At 39.2% G+C, this 19,238-nt stretch overlaps 1 protein-coding gene across 2 annotated transcripts; it reads left to right on the top strand.

Moving 5' to 3' along the window:
- Positions 1 to 1,450: 1,450 nt before the first annotated feature.
- Positions 1,451 to 18,080, top strand: rab15 (RAB15, member RAS oncogene family). Of its 2 annotated transcripts, none has more exons than XM_026143126.1 (7): positions 1,451 to 1,803; positions 13,235 to 13,295; positions 14,635 to 14,695; positions 15,328 to 15,405; positions 15,953 to 16,042; positions 16,217 to 16,282; positions 16,389 to 18,080. In XM_026143126.1, the coding sequence occupies exons 1-7, from the start codon at positions 1,680 to 1,682 to the stop codon at positions 16,548 to 16,550; spliced, it is 642 nt and encodes a 213-aa protein (XP_025998911.1). In that variant the 5' UTR covers positions 1,451 to 1,679; the 3' UTR covers positions 16,551 to 18,080. The 2 variants fall into 2 exon arrangements, with proteins under 2 accessions (XP_025998911.1, XP_025998912.1); XM_026143127.1 differs by lacking the exon at positions 1,451 to 1,803 and adding an exon at positions 2,229 to 2,680.
- Positions 18,081 to 19,238: the final 1,158 nt, after the last annotated feature.

Here is a 19,238-nt window from a genome sequence, read left to right as displayed (position 1 = left end):
GTGTCCTCTACCAGACGCCTGGGAGGTTGAGGGTCCTGCGCAGTATCTTGCTGTTCCTGGGACTATATACAATAAAATAGGACTATAATTAATTGCACATTTGTTTGTTGATGTTATGTGCATATGTTAAGAGGCTTAATTAAGCTTTTGCACATTTACTAAACTCTATTTTTAAGGCCCGGTGTTCTGACAAAACGTCCTACTTTGGCAAAACGTCCTACCGTAAGTAGTTTATGCACATTTCTGCTGTCACAGAGTCATTCCAGCACAAATGTAAGGAGGTATGACGGTTTGCCACTTAACCCTTGTATGGTGTTCGGGTCTGTGAGACCCGTGTTCAGTTTTTTTCAAAAGAAAAATTAAACAATTAATTATTTTTTCACGTGTAAATGTGTTGTGTCTTTCCACTCACTCCACTTGATTATAACTGATTTATTTATAACATTTTATATAAAAGAAAAACGAGAAGCACATTAATTCATAAATGTGATCTAACAAAGGTAAAGGGAAAAAATTAACCATGTTTGCTGTTCATATGTCTTGTAATTGGGATGAAGTAAACATCTGTTGAGTAATTTAACATAAAATTGTTTGATAGTGTTAATTTGGAAAGCCAAAACTCTAGCGGGTCCACCAGACCCATGAACACTGGCTGAGTAACAAAAATACGAACACCACACAAGGGTTAACTTTGCCCATCAGAGTATGCTTGTAGCTCATAATTATAAAGCCAGGACGTTTTGCCACTTCATTTTAGCCGTTAAAGTATGCTTGTAGGTCACATTCACAAAGGTAGCATGGTTTGGTCCTGAGTAAAACTTTAGGACTATAATTGTTGTTGTTGTTGTTAGTATTATAGAGATGACTGTCTGTCAGACATATACATTGTTATGTATTAAGTGCTGAGAATTATTGCATGTGGTATGAAAGATTTCCTACGTCTGACCTTGTAGCAGTATAGCTGGAACAGTCTGTTGTAGATCCTGTCTCGGGACAGATACAGGCTGTATATCCAACCTATCTCTGTGGCGCCTAGCCCTGTAGATGCTACAAATAATAATCTACTCAAAGTAGCAGATTGTTTGGACTTGATTGTTATTATTGTTGTTATTACTGCATCCCAGAAATGTGCTGCAAGACACCAATAGCACCATACCTGCCTAAGGAAAAAAAAAGACAAGCTTTATGTCTTTTCCTAGCTTTAGAAACACGTTTTTAAACAACCAATTTATGTTTTGTAATTCATAAACATTTTTAGATTTTGTTTTGGCAGATTTAAACAGCTAAAGTCTGGGAAATTTGGGCCTGGTGTATTATTTGTTGTCACTATCAGAACTTTTAAAGCCAACAGCGTGTACAGAACATGTTAAAATTCAAAACTAGTAGCGCGAAAGGGCCACTTTTATGTTGAAAAACATCACCGGAAGTGTCTTTTTATCATCGAGTCTCACCTGACAGCGGTCCACCGCGCCCAGTGGAAGCTGGAGGCTGACTGTGGAGCTGGGGCATCCTTGTTTTGTTAACCACCGACCCAACACCAGTGAGCAAAAAAAAAGCGAAGTCAAAGCCGTTTATGCTGAGCTTCTGAGCAGATATGGGATGCAGGTGGGGAGGGGTCGTTCGTCCATCGCTGAGTTAGCTGACTCCGGCTTTTATATTTCAACAATACGTGCAACACTATGGCTAAGCAGTACGATGTGCTCTTCCGACTCCTGCTTCTCGGAGATTCTGGGGTTGGGAAAACATGCTTGTTATGCAGATTCACGGACAACGAATTTCACCCATCTCACATCTCCACCATCGGTAAGACGCTGCACTGCCAGCAGGACTCGTTTGTTACCTGTTTTCTGCACTTCATGTTGATCAGCTTCCTGATTTATCCTAACCCTCTTTCATCGTTTTATATGTGTGTGTGTCCCTTTTTTGTGGCCAATAATTTTTTACCAATTAGATCCAATAAGGTTGAACGGGAAAGTGCTGCGTTATTACTTAACCATAGCAGTGAATTCATACAGCAGAAATAGAAAAGCGTGATTGGATTGTTTGGAGAAGCCCTGAGAGGGGAAGAGCCAACACTTGGCAGCCATGCAGATGAGTTCACCAACTACCAGCGCTTGGCACTGACTATGCAAACGAGTGCCATTCAAAAAAAATAACAAAAAAGATTTATATATATATATATATATATATATATATATTCTCATATATATGAATGAGAAGTGGACGTTTTGCATCAGCATCCTTGTTACCGGTTAAACTGGGGCCCTGGAGTCAGCAGGTGTACATTAATTGGCTGCAAGTGGTTTCTGATCAAAGTTCCTTCTCAACTCAATGCCTGGCACAAATTTAGTGACCCATTCTGTGAGGTCTTTAAATAAAATGTAAAATCTTGTAAAATGAGAGTTTGTCAAATGATTAAAACTGCAAACATCACTGACTAAATATCAGTTACACAATCCTGGTATGCACTAATCAGATGTTCTCTCTGTGACTGACAGGGCTGACATGTTCAGCTCCTTCTCTGTTTGCAGAACAAACTCGTAGATTTGCCACTTCCCCGTCGATGACTATTGACTCAGCAAAGCCGAGCCAGCCTTCATTCTCATAGCTAATATGGGCTGTGCGCTTCGCAGTTTGGATTCAGAGTCACGACAGGCGCATTACCATGTTTTCCTTTGAGGTGAGGGAAATAAGGATATACAGTAAGCAGTGGGTTTTACTCACATGCTGCTGCAGAGTCTGCAGGCTGTGCTCTCTGTGTGTGTTTAGTTAATAGAGAGATCTGCAATTTGCCAGAAATGAAGAAGGGAGCATACAAACATTGCCGTGGCTGGTGGGTGAAGAAAAAGTCAGGAAATGCTCCTGCTGGTTGTGAGTGATAACTGACTCTTGTAGTGAAAAGACACACAGAACATGTTGTCGAGATAAGGTCGAGGCAATGAATCATGAATCCGGTGCTAAGCCATGTATTTACAGGCGGATATTACTTCACAAGATCCAATATAAAAAGGGAATATAAACACGACCGTGTCTCTATTTGTTTCTTCCTTTTTATTTTTGGACTCCTTTAGTAGTTAAATAAATGCCTTTGTATTAGTTTGAATAATGCTCCTGTAAATAATCCACACTCTATTAAGCTCAAATTCATTTAAAGGCTTGTCTTCCCTCATGTTTTTGCCAGCCAGATGTGATATATGCCCACATGCATACAGCTGCAAAGGCTGCAGTATGCTATTTTAAGTCCTAGACCTATAGCACTCCACAGGAAACTTCCACCCTGGAGAGAGTGATGCTTACAACCTATGCAGCAAGCCTTTCTCTTGTCTCCTACAAGGAAAATCCCAGCTGTTTGTGTATGTTGAAAATGATGACTATATCGATCTTTTTGTGCTTTTGTTAGACCATACCCAGTGTTCACAAGCACAGCTGGATGTGGTAAGAATCTGCCGTCTGGCAGGCAGTGAAATCCAGACTCATATGGGCCAGAAGAGCTGTTGGCAGCAGGTGGTGCCTATAAGCCACACTGAGAGGTCTTTCATGAAATAATTAAAAGTTAATTCTTCTGATAAACAGGGCCCACAAACTCCAAAGGGAAAGAGAGAGCAGGAGCTCAAGAGTGACCATCATCAGTGCTTTCCTTCAGCGGTTCAATGAATCATTTCCCAACCTTCACGCTGACAGAGGGATATAAATTCTCTCCCCTGTCCCCCTCATTGGTTATTCCATTATTTATCACACCCCTTTACGGTCCACTCATTCATTTTCCCGCTCCTAATTATCCCCAAAACTGCTGCTCCCATGGCTTCTCATTTTTTCCTTCATAAAACACTATAAAACCTTTGTCTCTCATTAAGCTGATGCTCCTGCTGTTACTCAGAATGCTACAATCACAACATGCAGACATTAACAGCTCCTAAACAGTGTGATAATGAATAGCTATTTCTAAGTATGTGGATACCTGAAAACATATATATGAATTTTCATTGCTGTTGTTATACTGTAGACATTAATCTGCTGCAAGGCATTTGAAGACGGTGAATTTTCTCCCATATAGCCACAAGAGCATGAATTAAGGTTGTCAGCTGTGACTTGTGGGGGAAGGGTTTTTAAGTGTTTCCACACCTGAAATCCATCAAAACTAGCTGTTTTGATGGATTTCAACTAGCTGTTGTTGTTTAGCTGGCATTGCGTGGAGGATATTGTCATGTTGACATGTTGTTAAACTAACAGGCTTGGTTCAGACCAAAACTATAAAAACATAGCTGGGAAAACACGCCCACTGTTTCTAGAACTGCATTTTCCTGTGTTTTTACAGCATTTTGTTGTCACGTGACCTGTAAATGCTCTTTGGCATTTGATGACAGGTCAGTCCCTGCCATTTCTGCAGGAAGCAATTTTAAGTTATACATAAATATAAAACTGTCAAATTGCATTCATTTACTGTAAAGTACATGCAGACAGGTTTTCTAGCATTAAACAGTTATTTTTACACTGAAATTACTATAATTTAGATCAAGTTTCCTTCTATAAAAACATCGCAATACTGTGCTGTGTAAAATATTGGCTATACACTGTAATATTGTCAGCCTGTTATTTAATGTAATTTTAACGCCGATACTTTAATAACCATTGGAAGATAAATTTTGCATGCTGTAAATCTATATATACAATCACTTTATTGCAAAACCCAGTTCAACTGCTCGTTTACACAAATATCTATCTGCCAATCACAAGGAAGCAAATCAGTGCATTTAGGCATGTGGACACGATCAAGACAATGGACATGAATTCGAAACAGGGCATCAGTAAGAAGAAGAAAAGTGATTTAAGGACTTTGAACATTGCATGGTTGTTGGTGCCAGATGGGCTGGTCTGAGTATTTCAGAAACTATTGAAGTGCTGTGATTTTCATGCATAGCCATCTCCAAAGTTTACAGTCAGAGAACAGAGAAGAATTGCCAGGCTGCCTTGAGCTGATAGAAAGGAAAAGGTAACTGAAATAAGCACTCAGTGCAATCAATGTATGCAGAAAAGCATCTGTGAAAACACGTTGAGCCTCACATGGGCTACAGCAACAGAAGAGGACACCAGGTGGCACTCATGTCAGCTAAGAAACTGAGCCTACCTCTCAGTGGACTCACCAAAATTTGACAACAGATGACTGAAAAAAGGTTGCCTGACCTGATGAGTCTTGATTTCTGCTGTAACATTTGGATTATAGTGTCAGAATTTGGCATAAGCAACATGAAAGCATGATTGATCCTGCCTTGAGTAAACAGTTCAGACTGGTGGTGGTGGTGTAATGGTGTGGGGGATATTTTCTCGGCACCATTTTTGAGCCCCTTAGCACCAACACAACAGCCTACCCGTGTACTGCTGCTGACCATCTCAATCCCTTTATGGTCGATTAGCCATCTTCTGTTTTTATTTCCAGCAAGACTGCATGTCACAAAGCTCAATCATCTTTCTGGAACATATCATTGAATATCCTGCACGTAGATGGCCTCCATGCTCATCAGATCTTAATCCAGTAAAGCACCTTTGGGATGTGATGGAACAGGAGATTTGATCATGATTGGACGTGCAGCTGACAAATCTGCGGGTACTATGTGACGCTATCATGTCGGTGTGGTCCAAAATCTCTAAGGAATGTTTCCAGCAACTTGTTAAGTTTGTATCATGCAGAATTAAAGCACTTCTGAAGGCAAAATACTCACGCAGTGCAGACCGTCATGTGTGACTTACAAATCTTCTGCCAGAAATCTACTTTATAACTTGTGACATAGTCAGGAACCTCTTTTAAGCTCATGGCGTAACCTTCCACGTAACCTGATGTGCACCTTGTGAGAAGTGTAACTATACGTCCGGTCAAAGCAACCTGCAATGACTTGAATGGCGTAGACGTTTGCAGCGTAGGATTAAAAATTCCCACAGAAGACTAAATCAAGCTTTAATCCGTGTCCACATTTGCGTCTCCTGAGTTAAGTTTGTTGTCTTTCTTGCACTGAGACAAGATCCCTTTTTTCATTAGTATTCACCGTTGCCATGTTACACTGGAAACCACTTAACACATCCACAGCAATCAAAATCTAAGCACTAGGTACGAAATAACACCACATTACTTTTAAATATGAACTTAATATTTACACTTCCTTAATTAGCCATGTCTGGCCTGGGTCCAGTTTATTTTTTAAATTTCTGTATGTTATGCACTAATTGAAGTAGTGGGTCATCTCTAATATGCTTTTAAATCATTAGACTCCACAGAAACTTGCCTTTATTATTATTTTCTATTAGATTTAACACAAGCATTTGAAGTATTCACAAAATAAAGCACCTTACTTACCTTAAAAAATTCCTATATCTTTTACAATACTTTCTTCCAGCATATTTAGATTCATTGCCTTCTGAAAGAGGTGTTCGATAGGCAGTTAGTGTGAGTCACTTGGTCTCTTTACCATGAAATAAAATCAGTGCTATAGTCATTAAAACTGCCACTGCATGTATGAAACGAGAAACTATGACTTAGCTTTCTAGTTTCAGCTGACTAAAAATGGAAAGATTGAATATTAAGAGTCAAACAAGGCCACGGTAATTGGAGCAAGAGTTCTGATCGCACCTGAATGAGTAATACTTCCTCTCTTGTTGAGGTATTTCATTTTATTTTCACAGATAGCTGTGTTCGGGGGCTGGAGCGTGCACACTTGTCTGACAAAGAGCAGCTGCAGAGATGATTTAGTAATGGTATTCAGTCACACTGCTGAGTTTAATCTTCCTCACTGTTACCTTGCCAGTCTTGTCACTGGCCTCATTGGACCTCCTGGCTGTCAAAACACCAATAAAATATCAGCCCTGTGCTGCTTTATATCATAGCTCAATAAGCAGCTGTCCACATTGTACTTATCCCGGTGGTGTTATGGTTATACACGTAGCTCGCTGCTGCTCGATAAGCTCAGTGCTCTAAAGGGTCAGAAATGGATTACAGCCAGCACAGATGGCTATCCTATTGTAGGAGGTTATCAGGGAAACAGAGGTGTTGTCATAGACTTGGCTTTTCTGCGCCTGTCCATAGCACAGATAGCGTAATCTTACGAGTATATTATGTCAGCTGAGGTGGCTATAGTTGAGGTTGTATTTGTCAGGAAGTTTCAGATGGCTGGCGACTTTACTGCATGTTTCTCTTACTGCAGTTCCTGTCACGTCTCTAATGTGTCTTTCTTAAAAAAGACAGGAAAAAGATATAAATACACACAGTATACAGCGTTTTGTCTTGAGTCAACCCTCATTTCTACTACTATAGGCGTCTTTTAGTTTGCTAGGCTTCTTGAAGGACATTCAAAGCTCTAATTTGGATTTTGTTCTGATCACTGTCAAGATGATTCCACACTGCTTCAGTAACTTTGAGGTCCAGGCTCTGGGAAGGCCAATCCATGACTGATAGTGTTACTATCTACGTGTGCTTGCATTTGAAGTATTTGGGAATATTGTGATGCTGAAAAATTGACCTGTTGTTTCATTTTTCTATATGGTATTACAAAATCCGGTGGTACTTTGTGTTCATAAATTAATCAGTTTTGAAAAGATTCCCAACACCGCTGGCTAAAATTCAGCCCCAAACCACGACAGAGCCTGCACTCTGTTTTACAGATGTACAACTGGAGAGATTCAGTGATATTCCTCTCTGCTGACCTCCTGCATACACATCGACAATGATTTCCTTCTTTCTGAATGACTTTCAGATGCTGTTCATTTGCTGTAGATTAGTTTTGTTTTTGTTTTTTAGGCCTTTTTTTTTCTCCAGTTATCCAGTTCCCCAAAGATACCATTTAGAATTGGTTCTTTCCTAAATTAGGTGCACAAGAATTTGTATCTAACATTTAATCATAGAGTATAAACTTTTTGACCAATTGACCCTGAACGTTTCATACTGAGAGTCATTTTCAATGGTTACTCGGACACAAAAAGATTCACAGTGCACAGCCAAGATTGACGCACCAAAACCAGAAGAAGGTCCCCTTTTTCTATCACCATTACAACTTCCTCCTTCATCCACAATGTGGCTCAGCTGCAGACAGTTCAGCGAGAAGTGGCTCAGATCACACGGCTGAGCTGCCACCCTCAAGCACAGATTAGGTACAGGCTACAGAAGTTTGTGAGATTACTACTTTTGCAACTCTAAATATTTCTTCTGTCAAACTTTCAGTCTTAACTCTCAACCACTGCTGACTGAAGTAAGCTCCATGAATTGAATATGTTTTACACAACTCTTTCTGGAGGCTTTGCAGAAGTTTTTCATACATGCACTCATACACCTCAAGATCCTTAAACAGATTTCATTTTAATTAAATCTTTCTAAAATAATTTTTTTAAGACATGTGACATTTTAATACTGATAAAAAAGGTTTTAAGTGGAGATTCCTTAAACTCATCAGCATTTGCCTTCAGCATTTCTATACTTATTTGTTTCCTTCTTCTTTGAAGCAGCTGACATCTATTAGTAAGGTACATTTCTGCCATCTACTTGGCTTGAGTGTAGTTAGAAGACCCTTTGTTATAAAATCACTCCAAGGGTTCAGTATTAATCATCCAAAGTTTTTGTTATACTGTGTTAAAGCAACATTTTTCCTGGATAACCTTCTTTTCAACCCATTAAAGCAGACTGTGTCATCCTGCAACTGTCAAATACAACAGGTGCCAAGGAATGTAAAAGCTACTTCACTAACTATAAACTAGCATAAACCCCTTTCCTATGAATAGACACATTACAAATGCTAACTTAATGACGTGTCTTTTTCTTCTCTGGTCCTCAGTCACATGTTGGCTGCATAACTTGGTATTCAGTCCTAAAACACTTTGACAACCTTTTCTCTTGGACCTTTTCTAAAATTCTGTAGAATTTTTCCTCCGGCTCAGATATTTTAGCCATGTTAAAAAGACATGTTCCACTGGTTTTCTCCCTTGACATCCCTCAAACCCCGTGTTTTGCTCTCACATCCTCGCTCTTGCTTTTATTCCCTCATGTGCTATTATCAGCCTTAAATTTAAAAAAAGTTTTGCCACGTTTTTTCCTCTATGTGTTCCTGGTACTGAAGAATCCCAATAAGATTGTGTTTCAATACAGATTAATGACAAGTTTATTATTGCCAAAGAAGGATTGCCCCTTGTCCTTGTGTTCCCCAAAGACAACAGCTGTTGACAGCTGTTGTCTGTCCTCTGCTAGTAATGCTAGTCATGCATGTCAGATCCATCCCCCAGTGACTGGGTGTCAGTGCCAGAGCATCCATCCGTCCATCCATCTGTTAGTGAGCCTGTCACCATTACCTACAGCACGCTGACATATTTTACTGCCTAATCCGTCTTGCACAGTCAAACATAGTCATCCCAGTAATTAGTCAAGTCAATTTTGGGTGTGTAGCCATTTGTTTTTACATGGCTCTCAAACTGCTGATTGTGAAATGCTGCCGTGTTCAATTAACTGCTGTCTCTCATACTGTGCACATTGTGCCTCTGAAGGGAAGAAGCAAAGCTGACAAGAAGCGTTTGTTTTTTTCAAGGTGTTCCTCAAGATTAATGTTTTTTTTTTTACAGAGCTACAAAAGCTGAGCGCAGGATTTAGTATGCAGTATTCATATCGCTAACTCAAATGTGTGCAAGTCACGGACACGATTCAGCTCTATTCTCTAGCATATATTCCCTCATGACAATAAAAAGCAATAACATTTCGAATAGTAACAGACTGTCAATCAAATGTACTAGTGTGTTTCCTTTTAAGGCTTTTTTAACCGATTGCAGATAGTTGCAACATTTATGGCTGTAACAACAGTTACACATGCTTTTTTTTAAAAATTCTGTCTTTGAACAGCAGTATTCAGGGCGTTCTACATTTTTTCTAATGCAGACTGAAAAATGTGGGGAAAAGAAGCTCAGAAAACAGACATTTTTATGTTGAAGGCTGTCTTTGTTTCTACGTGCTTTGCAACTACAACTAAATTTGCCTCATTTCGCACAGTTGTTATAAAGTAATCAAAAGCAATATAAAAGATGAATGTCGCCACGGTGATGCCACGCATGGGTGTTGAATTCTGCATAGCGGAGGTTCAGTGTTACCATTTGGCCGCTGACAGGTTTTTCTTAGAGCTAAAAATGCCCACAGGCTGGGGTGCTAATGCTAGCAAGTTTGGTTAGCAAAGTGAACTGTATACATGCAATGAAAAGGCATAGATATGCAAAGCTGAAGTACGAACCTTTTTGGTGGTCTGCATCAATATTAATCTGATTATTCCATTAAATGCTCAAAAAGGCACAAACACATTGGAGAGCCAACTTCGTTTAGCGGAGATGAACTGAAAGTTAAGGTGACCACACTCGTAACTCCAGTGTGCAGAGAAATAAGTTATGAATAAAACAACTTTAAATTGTTATGAAGAGGGAAACTGTCCTAAGAGGCTCAAACAATTTTTCTACCAGGCTGTAAACACACTTTTTTCTGCTGTAAAGTTGGCCCTTTAACATGAAAGTCTATCGGGACTGGCTCATTTTTGAAGCCTCAAGTGGCCATTCTAGCAACTGCAGTTTTTGTTGGGTTTTTCAGCTTCAGAGGTTCCTGCTTGTCCAATGCCAGCTTGATGGAAAAACCCCTTCTTCCTGTCAATAGGATAAGTTTTGTAAAATGGCTGGCAGGATGTCTGACTGGATGAAAAACCCACTGAAGTTGATTTTTTTTTTTTTTTTTTTAGCAGCTGAAAGAAGACAGTGTAGGCTGAAGCATGACTTGCTTTTCTCGAAATAGAACTTAGACTTTAATGATTTGTCAGTTTAGTTTTCTTGATTTTCCAGATTTGGTCAGATTCGTATTTGTAGACATTCACTGCTAAACTGCAGAGCCCATTAGGCTTTCTGTCTATATCCGCATTTTCTGCTCAAATCATTACAATTTCCATGAATGACTATCTGACTTGCTTAATACAATGCAGGAAGACAGCATCTTTTTTTAATGGTCTCCTCTCTTGTCTCAAGCCTCGGGCGCAGCAAGCTGCTGATTGTGATGCTGACCTTTCATTTAGTCTGAAATCTCTCTGGTCAAAGGCAAAGGTTGAGTATAACTTTTAAATGAGGCCCCTTATTGTCAAGCCAGTTCACTCTAGCCTCCAGCAACATTCACTGGACTCCTTCTTAGCCCAAGTATAATCTGAAAACAAGTTCGGCCAGCTGTAGTAGATATGCCAGCTTTTCCTTATGTCAGTGTCTTAGAAAATGAACCTCATAATAAAAAACACAAGCAGGACGTTTTCCATTTCTGTGAATCGATTGGACCCGGTAGCTCTTTCTGTGCGCGTGATGCTGGCTGTGGCACAGGGGTGTTGAGTATCAGGTTAATTGGGATGAACAGTTAATTGATTTCCCAGGGATTAGTGCGGTCTATAGAAGCCTGTGGGTGTGCTTTGTATTGACTTAACTGCATTAGTCTGCATTATAGATAGAGAAAGGAGATGAGGAAAACAATGACTGTAGTTGAATGTAAAATCTGATTGCTTTGTTTAGGAATTTTACTGTATCTTATCCAAACGTTAAAGACTTACTATAGCAGTTGTTTGTTATTATTGATGTTCAGGGGGGTTGGGGGTATTGCCATGCAAAACAGGACTCAGTTTACTGCAGTTTCTCTGAGATCCTGGCTTCAGGCTCTTCTTCTACAGTCTTATTACATATACACTACTGTCAAAAAGTCCTCATTTCCCATTATATATATTTCTCATTATATGTTTTTTTCTAAGGAGCCAGAATTTCTTATAATTTTTAAGGCTATATTGAACAAGAGTTTTCCAGAGTTTCTGAAGTTCTTTCAATGTTTATCTTTGGTGATTTGTTGCTTTGTCATTCATTTGAAGTCCACTCCTTGCACATCACTGTTGCAAAGTCTTTTAATTTGTTAACCACTTAAGACTTACCTATGAGTCTTTAGAGCATTAAAAAGGACACCTAACTCAAGGGAACCAGTGTTGTGTATACAAATAACAGCCAACTCAGCGAAGAACCAATTTTAAATTGTGTCTTTTTGCATTTTGGTCTTAGAAGCCTTTAACAAAAACTTAGCATTTTAAGCATTGCTTTCATTAATGCAAGGAAAAATTGTATGAAATAGTGTTTTTGCACAAAGAATGTGATTCACAAAGAACTATTAGTGAAAAACCTGGCATATGTCAACATGGTAAGATGTGGAAAGCAGTAAAAGCTTCATTTTTCTGTCCTGACAACGATTCCAAACATTTTATAAAACAAACCTAGTAAAAGCATGCATGTGTGGTAAATAAAAAATGCCACGGTGCACAAATATCAGTCATGGATTGGCCTCCCCAGAGCCCAGACCTCAATATTATTGAAGCAGTATGGGATCATCTTGACAGAGAACAGAACAAAAGGCAGCCAACATCCAAAGTAGAGCTTTAAAGTTTTGAATCTGCTTAAAGACATTACAAGAAAGCTTGTCTGAGGCTTGAATAATTAAAATGCTCATACCAAATATTGACTTTCAAGCTCAACAGACTTGTGCAAAACCTAGTTTTTGCTTTATATACTGCATTTCCATGTATGTTTGTCCATGTCTCCATAAAATGCTGCACATTTACAAGCAAAGTATAAATGCCTAAAAACTAAAAACTCTCATATATGTTTAAAAATGGACAGTCCTCATGATAACAAATAAACTTGCCCCTGTCTGACTTTCTGTGAATAATATCACACTCAGCTGTCTGAAATAGATCAGAGATCACTGAAGCGTGAGTGACTGCTTACTTAACCCCTTCCCAGCTCTCTTTTCTTTCTTCCCATCCCTCCTGTTTGCTGTTATGTTGTGCTCAGTTATCATATAGCTCTTTTTTTTTCTTGTTCCACCTCCCCAACCCCTCCCCCACGCAGTCAATACAAAGGACTGAACTAAACGAGCACTCTGCTCACTGGATCATTAGCTCGACCTTCTCTCAGGCTGATTATACAGGGACGATGTGCCTCTCTTTGTGTTAATGTTTCCTATGATGTTGCAAAGCTGGAGCAGATAGTGGTAAACGTCCATCTGTCGGACAAGCTTGGTTAATTAATGTTGGTCGCTTACCGAAAGGAGAGTGTATACAATTCTGACAACAGTCAGAGCATTTAGGCTGTCTCTGGGAGAACTATCAAATAAAGCTACTTTGTGAATGTGATGCTGTGTTTCCTCATCGTATCTTCTCCCTTGCAGGGGTCGACTTTAAAATGAAGACACTACTAGTAGATGGTATCAAAGTCCGCATACAGATATGGTAAGAAACTGGAAAGAGACAAAATCTTATTATAAGGTGTTGTATGTTGTTTGAAGGGTTAGCCATAGACTGCATGTGAAAAATTAAAAAAAGTATTATGTAAACCATAATGCCAGCTACTGATATGTGGACTACTGTTCTATAACCTCATGTCAGGCATTAAGGCCGCTGCCATCTCGGGGGGTTATTTGAGCACAAAGGGACCATATTTGGATTGAAGGGTGGAGATAACAAGCTTGGTTAGCAAGGTGTATTCATAAATTGCATAATTGCTAATTAGTGATAAAATAAAGTAAAATCAGCATAGTGCTTAACACGTTCCCTTGTTTACAGTTAGCGGGAGAGACAAATCCTGATAGGGTTGTGTTGGGAACGTCATCTGTGTTTCTTAAAAATTAAACAGGAAAAGCTGAAAGAAACTTTAGTGCACAATAAGCTGTGCTATTTGTCAGATAATTATATCACAGGTCACCCAAAAGGCACAACCACAGATGAAAGAGTGATTTCAAACCACAGATATTTCTCGATTTGAAGACATAGTATGACCAAGATTTACAAAATATTTTTTTAATAGTTTCCCAGATCAAAAATGAATGATTGAGTCCAAAAACTGTAACACAGAAAACTATTTTCCCAGAGACGTCTATAGGATAAAATTTCTTTTTCCAACCTCAGCTATCTTCATCTGGCGGCCTTCAGATAGCATCCAGGTTTAAAGCCCACCTGTTTTGACTTCACCTAGAAGATAGCACGTACATTTTAGTCACGTATGTTTTACTATTTTTGTAGCACCAAACCTGGAGTTTGTGCCCTGTCATAACTCACAACTAGAGTGATGACATTTTCCCAAACTTAACCACTGATGCGTCACACTGACGTTGTAGAATTAAGTAGAAATCGAAATGCATGAGGGAATTTTCTTTTCATGCAAAAAAATTGTTAAAATGCAGCTAAATCACTCAACTTCTTTCTTTTTTTTTAGAAAAGACTTTTATGAATTTAACCAGATCACAGATCAACTGCTGTTTTTTTTTTTTTTGGTTTTTTTTGCATTTTATCTAGAGAGCCTATAACCCACATTTCACATACATCTGTCTACCTGAAGTCTTAACTTTGACATTGCAAAAGCTGCACAAGAGTCACTAAAAAAAGCTCTGCTGACCACAGTTTGCCCTTTTTTTTGTTATTGTCTGAAAAGCTGAAAAGGTATTTTAGGTGTCTGGTCGAGATTTTGCTAAGTGTCCTCTTTAGCCTCAACACTTCTAATTACCTGCCTCCTGCACTCCATGTCATTGTATTATAATCACAAAATGAATATTCATATATGTTTGTTTTGCAGGGACACTGCGGGCCAGGAAAGGTACCAGACCATCACTAAGCAGTACTACAGACGAGCGCAGGTAGCTTAAGTCTCCTACAGTTACTCTGCCATAAATTGATGCAATATTATTTCTGCACACACACAGTACAAATTTAAGTCTAATCTGTTTTAGATTCAGTTTGTTCCAGCTACAAGAATAACCCTTGCCTAATCCTTACAGCTGCTTATGTTACTTCTCTTAAAGGAATCATAGTGGAGCCGCTACCCTGAGGTTTTCACAACAAAAGGATTTTATCTGAGACTAGTGGTGTCGTAAATGTTCTTCCTTTCCTCAAAGGAGTGTGTAGCCCTTTCGCAGCAGTATGAAATTTGTTTTGGGCTGCTAAAGAGGTTAAACTGGCTGAAACCTAATTGTCTATTTACCAGAAACTGGTAATGAAATTGAAAGGAAAGTTTCTTTATCCTGTTTTGTGCTCTAAAACAGTTGAGTGGATTTCTCTTCTAGACTGTGGCTCACAACACAGAACACACTGCCAGTAGAGGCAGCCAGTTTTCCAAGTGCTAGTCTGATTTGTTTATGGGAATCATAGGAACGTGTTATGAAATGCTCCAAAAAGGGTTCAAGCAACATTTTGTAAACATGGATCTCAAAGGTGCTTGAAAAATATGCATGTTGTTGTTGTTTTAAAATCTTTGACCGTCTCTTTTCAGGGCATCTTCCTGGTATATGACATCACGAGTGAGCGATCGTTCCAGCACATCATGAAGTGGGCCAGCGACGTGGACGAGGTGAGTCAGTGTGATTTGGGATTTAAGAACTCAATAAATCAGGCACATTTTTCTTCAACGCTGTCGAAAGGCCCGAAGTAACAAATGGACCGAGTGTGCAGAGGCTCCAGCTTGACGAAGAACATATGGCTGGCATGGTGTGATAGAAACCAAACACACTGACCTGACAGCTATTCTGCGTTTACGGTGTTTCGTCTTCGTTTGTCATAAATATCGGAAAGAACACAGTTTTTCCACATGCGCTCACTTTTTCTTCATAAAGCTCTCTCGTCTTCCGCTCCCCTTTATCGTTTCCCAGGTGATCTTATGCTATTAATTTAGTCATTATGAATGTAATTTCCTCTATGGGTCTCTCCAAATATATCACCTATTGATGCTGGCACGCTTCCCACTTGCTTTTAATCTAGGTCTCATTTCCTGTACACTGTCGCGCTCTCTGCATTCTCCTGGCATTTGAAACATCTCTCTGCTGTCTTATCGCTTTGTTTTCTGCTCTTCTCCCTTGTCTGTAAACATCTCTTCGTGTCCACATCACAAACCCCTGCAGTACGCTCCTGACAAGGTCCAGAAGATCCTCGTAGGGAACAAGTCGGATGAAGTGGACAAGAGGCAGGTGGCCACTGAGCAAGGCATCAAGGTGGGTCACTCTGGCATCGATGGCTATGTGTACCTAGCAGAACTTGAGTTCGATTTTGTGGCTCTGCTTTGCTGTTTAGATACCTGGGATTATTCGGGAGAGAGGGACTAAAGAAGCATAACGTGCTCAGTTTTTTTCCATTTGCTCCCATTTTCACCGTAATCTGTCTTCCAGCTGGCCAAGGCTTATGGAATGGATTTCTTTGAGACAAGTGCCTTCACCAATCATAATATAACAGAGGTGAGGTTACACGGGGAGACACTTCTCTCAAGGCCATGCACAGAAATGCATGTACCTGTAATTGCATCACGGGGTGTCTCATCATGTCTATGTGTCTCCTCCAAAGACTTTTACACGACTGGCTGAGCAGGTGCTGGCAGCCAACAAAAAGGACCTGGATCTACTCCGGATGTCCGTTAACGACGAGCTCAATCTCACTGCTCTGGAGGAAGAGGAGGGACTCTGTGACAGTGCTGCTGGCGACCAACGCAAAGGCTGCTGGTGTTAGAGGAAAACCTTGAATCCTGACTGAACATATGTCACACATGCCACACACTTTGCACACTCCTGGAAAAATGTGTTTCCTTTTTCTTTTCTTTTTTTCTCACCAGAGGATGAGGCTTACGTGTCTGTAATTTTGATATCAGCTATGTTTCATCTTAGTATTTTAATTTAGTTTGGTGGGGCAGGGCCAAAAGTGCTAACAAGTCACTTGAGAGCAGTTTTAAGGGTCAAGCGAGAAATATTTTGCTGAACAAAGACTGTTTGCCTCCTTGTAGCTGAATGTTCACCATTTTCTGAACAGTTTAGCATGTCTTTGTAACCAAATGTGATCTCTATCCACTGCAAATTTGGCAATGGACACAAAACTTCTATAAGGGGTGAAAATGAAAATCTGATAATGTTTTCTTTATAAGTTACACAGATGTAGAGTACAGAGGAACTGGTTGAAATCCCCTTTTTTACCTTCAAATGCTTTAGATCCAGTACAAGAAATTACCACAAGAGGGTGCTATATGCATTGCAAAAACAGCACTCGAGATGTCCAGTGGTCATTACATCCCTGTTTTTCCTCTTCTTCCGTTCGTTTTTGGTTTTATTTGCACTTGCAGTGGCTTCCTTCAACGGAGCGAAATGATTCTGAATATATGCATCCACTTTATTGCATTTTGTTTGCATTGTTTTCATACATATCATGACAACAGAGGAAGTGTTGCAGCTTGTAATATTATCTAAGTGGTCTGATTTACCAGTCTATGGCGAGGGAAACATCGAGAGCAAAATAATATAGTTTCCCTGTAGCAAACAGAAGGTATTTTTATTATTTTATAGAGTTTGTTTATAGAAGAAACTATAGTACAGGTGGATCGCTGACTGCATATTGCATTGTACATACCACGTTTTTAAAAGCAATGTAGATTGATAGACTCATGAGCAAGTGTACGTCATGAACTTCACTGTAGAAGGCTGTATAAAAAGTCCACATGGGTATTCTCGATGGTCTAAAATATTCCCTTTGTGAAGATAATAATGTATCGATCATTTTGTTCTTTTAATAGCTGTTTTGTACAGAGTTCAGTGGAGATGCCTTTTCTTTTGTTTGCTCACAGATTTAACAAAGGACGAATGAGGGTTCTGCATGCGTTTCACACTCCTTTCCTTTCTTTTCATTGTAACTTCAATGAAGTTAATATTCACCTAACCGTAATATAAGTGAAGCATTTGACCAGAGTTGCCTGTTTGGAGAGTAGACACAGAAAGATGAACTTTGGCTACATTTTTTGCAACTTAGTATTACTAAATGCTACTCAAAACAATTGTTAACGTGTGCAACATGTGAAGCGGCGGTATGTCGTAGCGAATTATGTTCTGGACTACACTCTAGATACACAACTTATCTGTGTTGTTTTCAGGAACTTTATTTTTCTCTTTCTTTCAGACTACTTTAATTGCATTTGTGTAACTATATTACATGCAACATGTTAACCTTGAAGAAATGATGTCTGATGTTTATGAGTAAATACTTGCAGTTATATGACACTGTGCTCAGATGTCTTCTTGGTAATCACTAAATATGATTTGGAGATGCACTACATTGTACTATGCTAAATGTTCAGGTACTAAAGACAAGATTTTAATGGCAAAAACATAAAACCTTTGCTCATTTAACCCCTTTTTAATAATTATTATCAGAATCCCTGAAATGACACGTTTCCTGCTTTTTGTCTTTTAATGGACATTATTACTCTTACCAGATGATGGTATTGCAGTGTGTCCAGTAACATAGAATTGCTGTATTGTAGGGCTGTGCGATATGACCAAAATCTCATATACCGATATAAGAATTCTATCGTCCCGATAACGATATAAATCACAAAAATGTAACATTTTCTGTAAATTCTGTGAATCTCGGGCAGCTCGACTTGCGTGAAGTGTTTCCATCTGCGCGTCCTTTACCCGGAGTCGAGTGTTTTAACCGATGCATGAAACTATACATTTTTAGACATAAGTTGTAACAACCGCCGTTTTCTTTGTATTTATTACACGGCGTGCTGCGGGGAAAAGCCTATTCTAACGTTTGAGTCTAAGGTTTATTTTTTAGCACCTGGCGGCTCTTTTTTTACTTCTCATCCGTGAATAATCTGCTTTTTCACGTGATTCAGTTTATTTTGAAAAGTCTCAACAGGATCTTGAGCTTTATTGTGAAAGGTTTATGTGGAACATGAACAAGCGGACACGCGATGGTGTTACCTTCATTGTTGCTAACCACAACGCATAAAAACAGGCGCTTGTCCATCCGTAGTGTGGTTACATTACATATAAGAGAAAGAGATAACTTTAAGAAATGTAGCCACTACAGTGACCATCAACACGATGAAAAAATATTGCCGTAAACAGTTTCTTTTGCGACACCACGAAACAAATGATAGCGTAAAATGAAACGATAGATGTTTTTATATCATCATCCGATATGTATCGTTATATATCGAACAGCCCTACAGTATTGTTATATAATTATCAATGTGTGGGTAATGGTATCATATCATATGCTGAACTGCTCTCACTTTAGACAGAAAATGAGTCTAAAGTGGATTGTGTTCGAAATTTCTTTATCAAAGCAAACCACTGTCTTTCCCTCTAGTTGGCCAGATGTTGCCAGTGTATAAACCTAACCATAAAAAATGCAATTTCAGTC

The sequence above is a fragment of the Astatotilapia calliptera genome, chromosome 15, assembly GCF_900246225.1.
Source record: "Astatotilapia calliptera chromosome 15, fAstCal1.2, whole genome shotgun sequence".
Lineage (NCBI taxonomy): Eukaryota > Metazoa > Chordata > Actinopteri > Cichliformes > Cichlidae > Astatotilapia > Astatotilapia calliptera.
This window is presented reverse-complemented; position numbering and strand designations above follow the sequence as displayed.

Excerpts from the sequence above, each read along its gene's own strand:
- rab15 (XM_026143126.1), top strand. The coding sequence starts at position 1,680 with ATGGCTAAGCAGTACGATGTGCTCTTCCGACTCCTGCTTCTCGGAGAT. Across the intron at positions 13,296-14,634 it reads AAAGTCCGCATACAGATATG|GGACACTGCGGGCCAGGAAA; the intron begins GTAAGAAACTGG and ends TTTGTTTTGCAG. Across the intron at positions 16,043-16,216 it reads CCACTGAGCAAGGCATCAAG|CTGGCCAAGGCTTATGGAAT; the intron begins GTGGGTCACTCT and ends TCTGTCTTCCAG.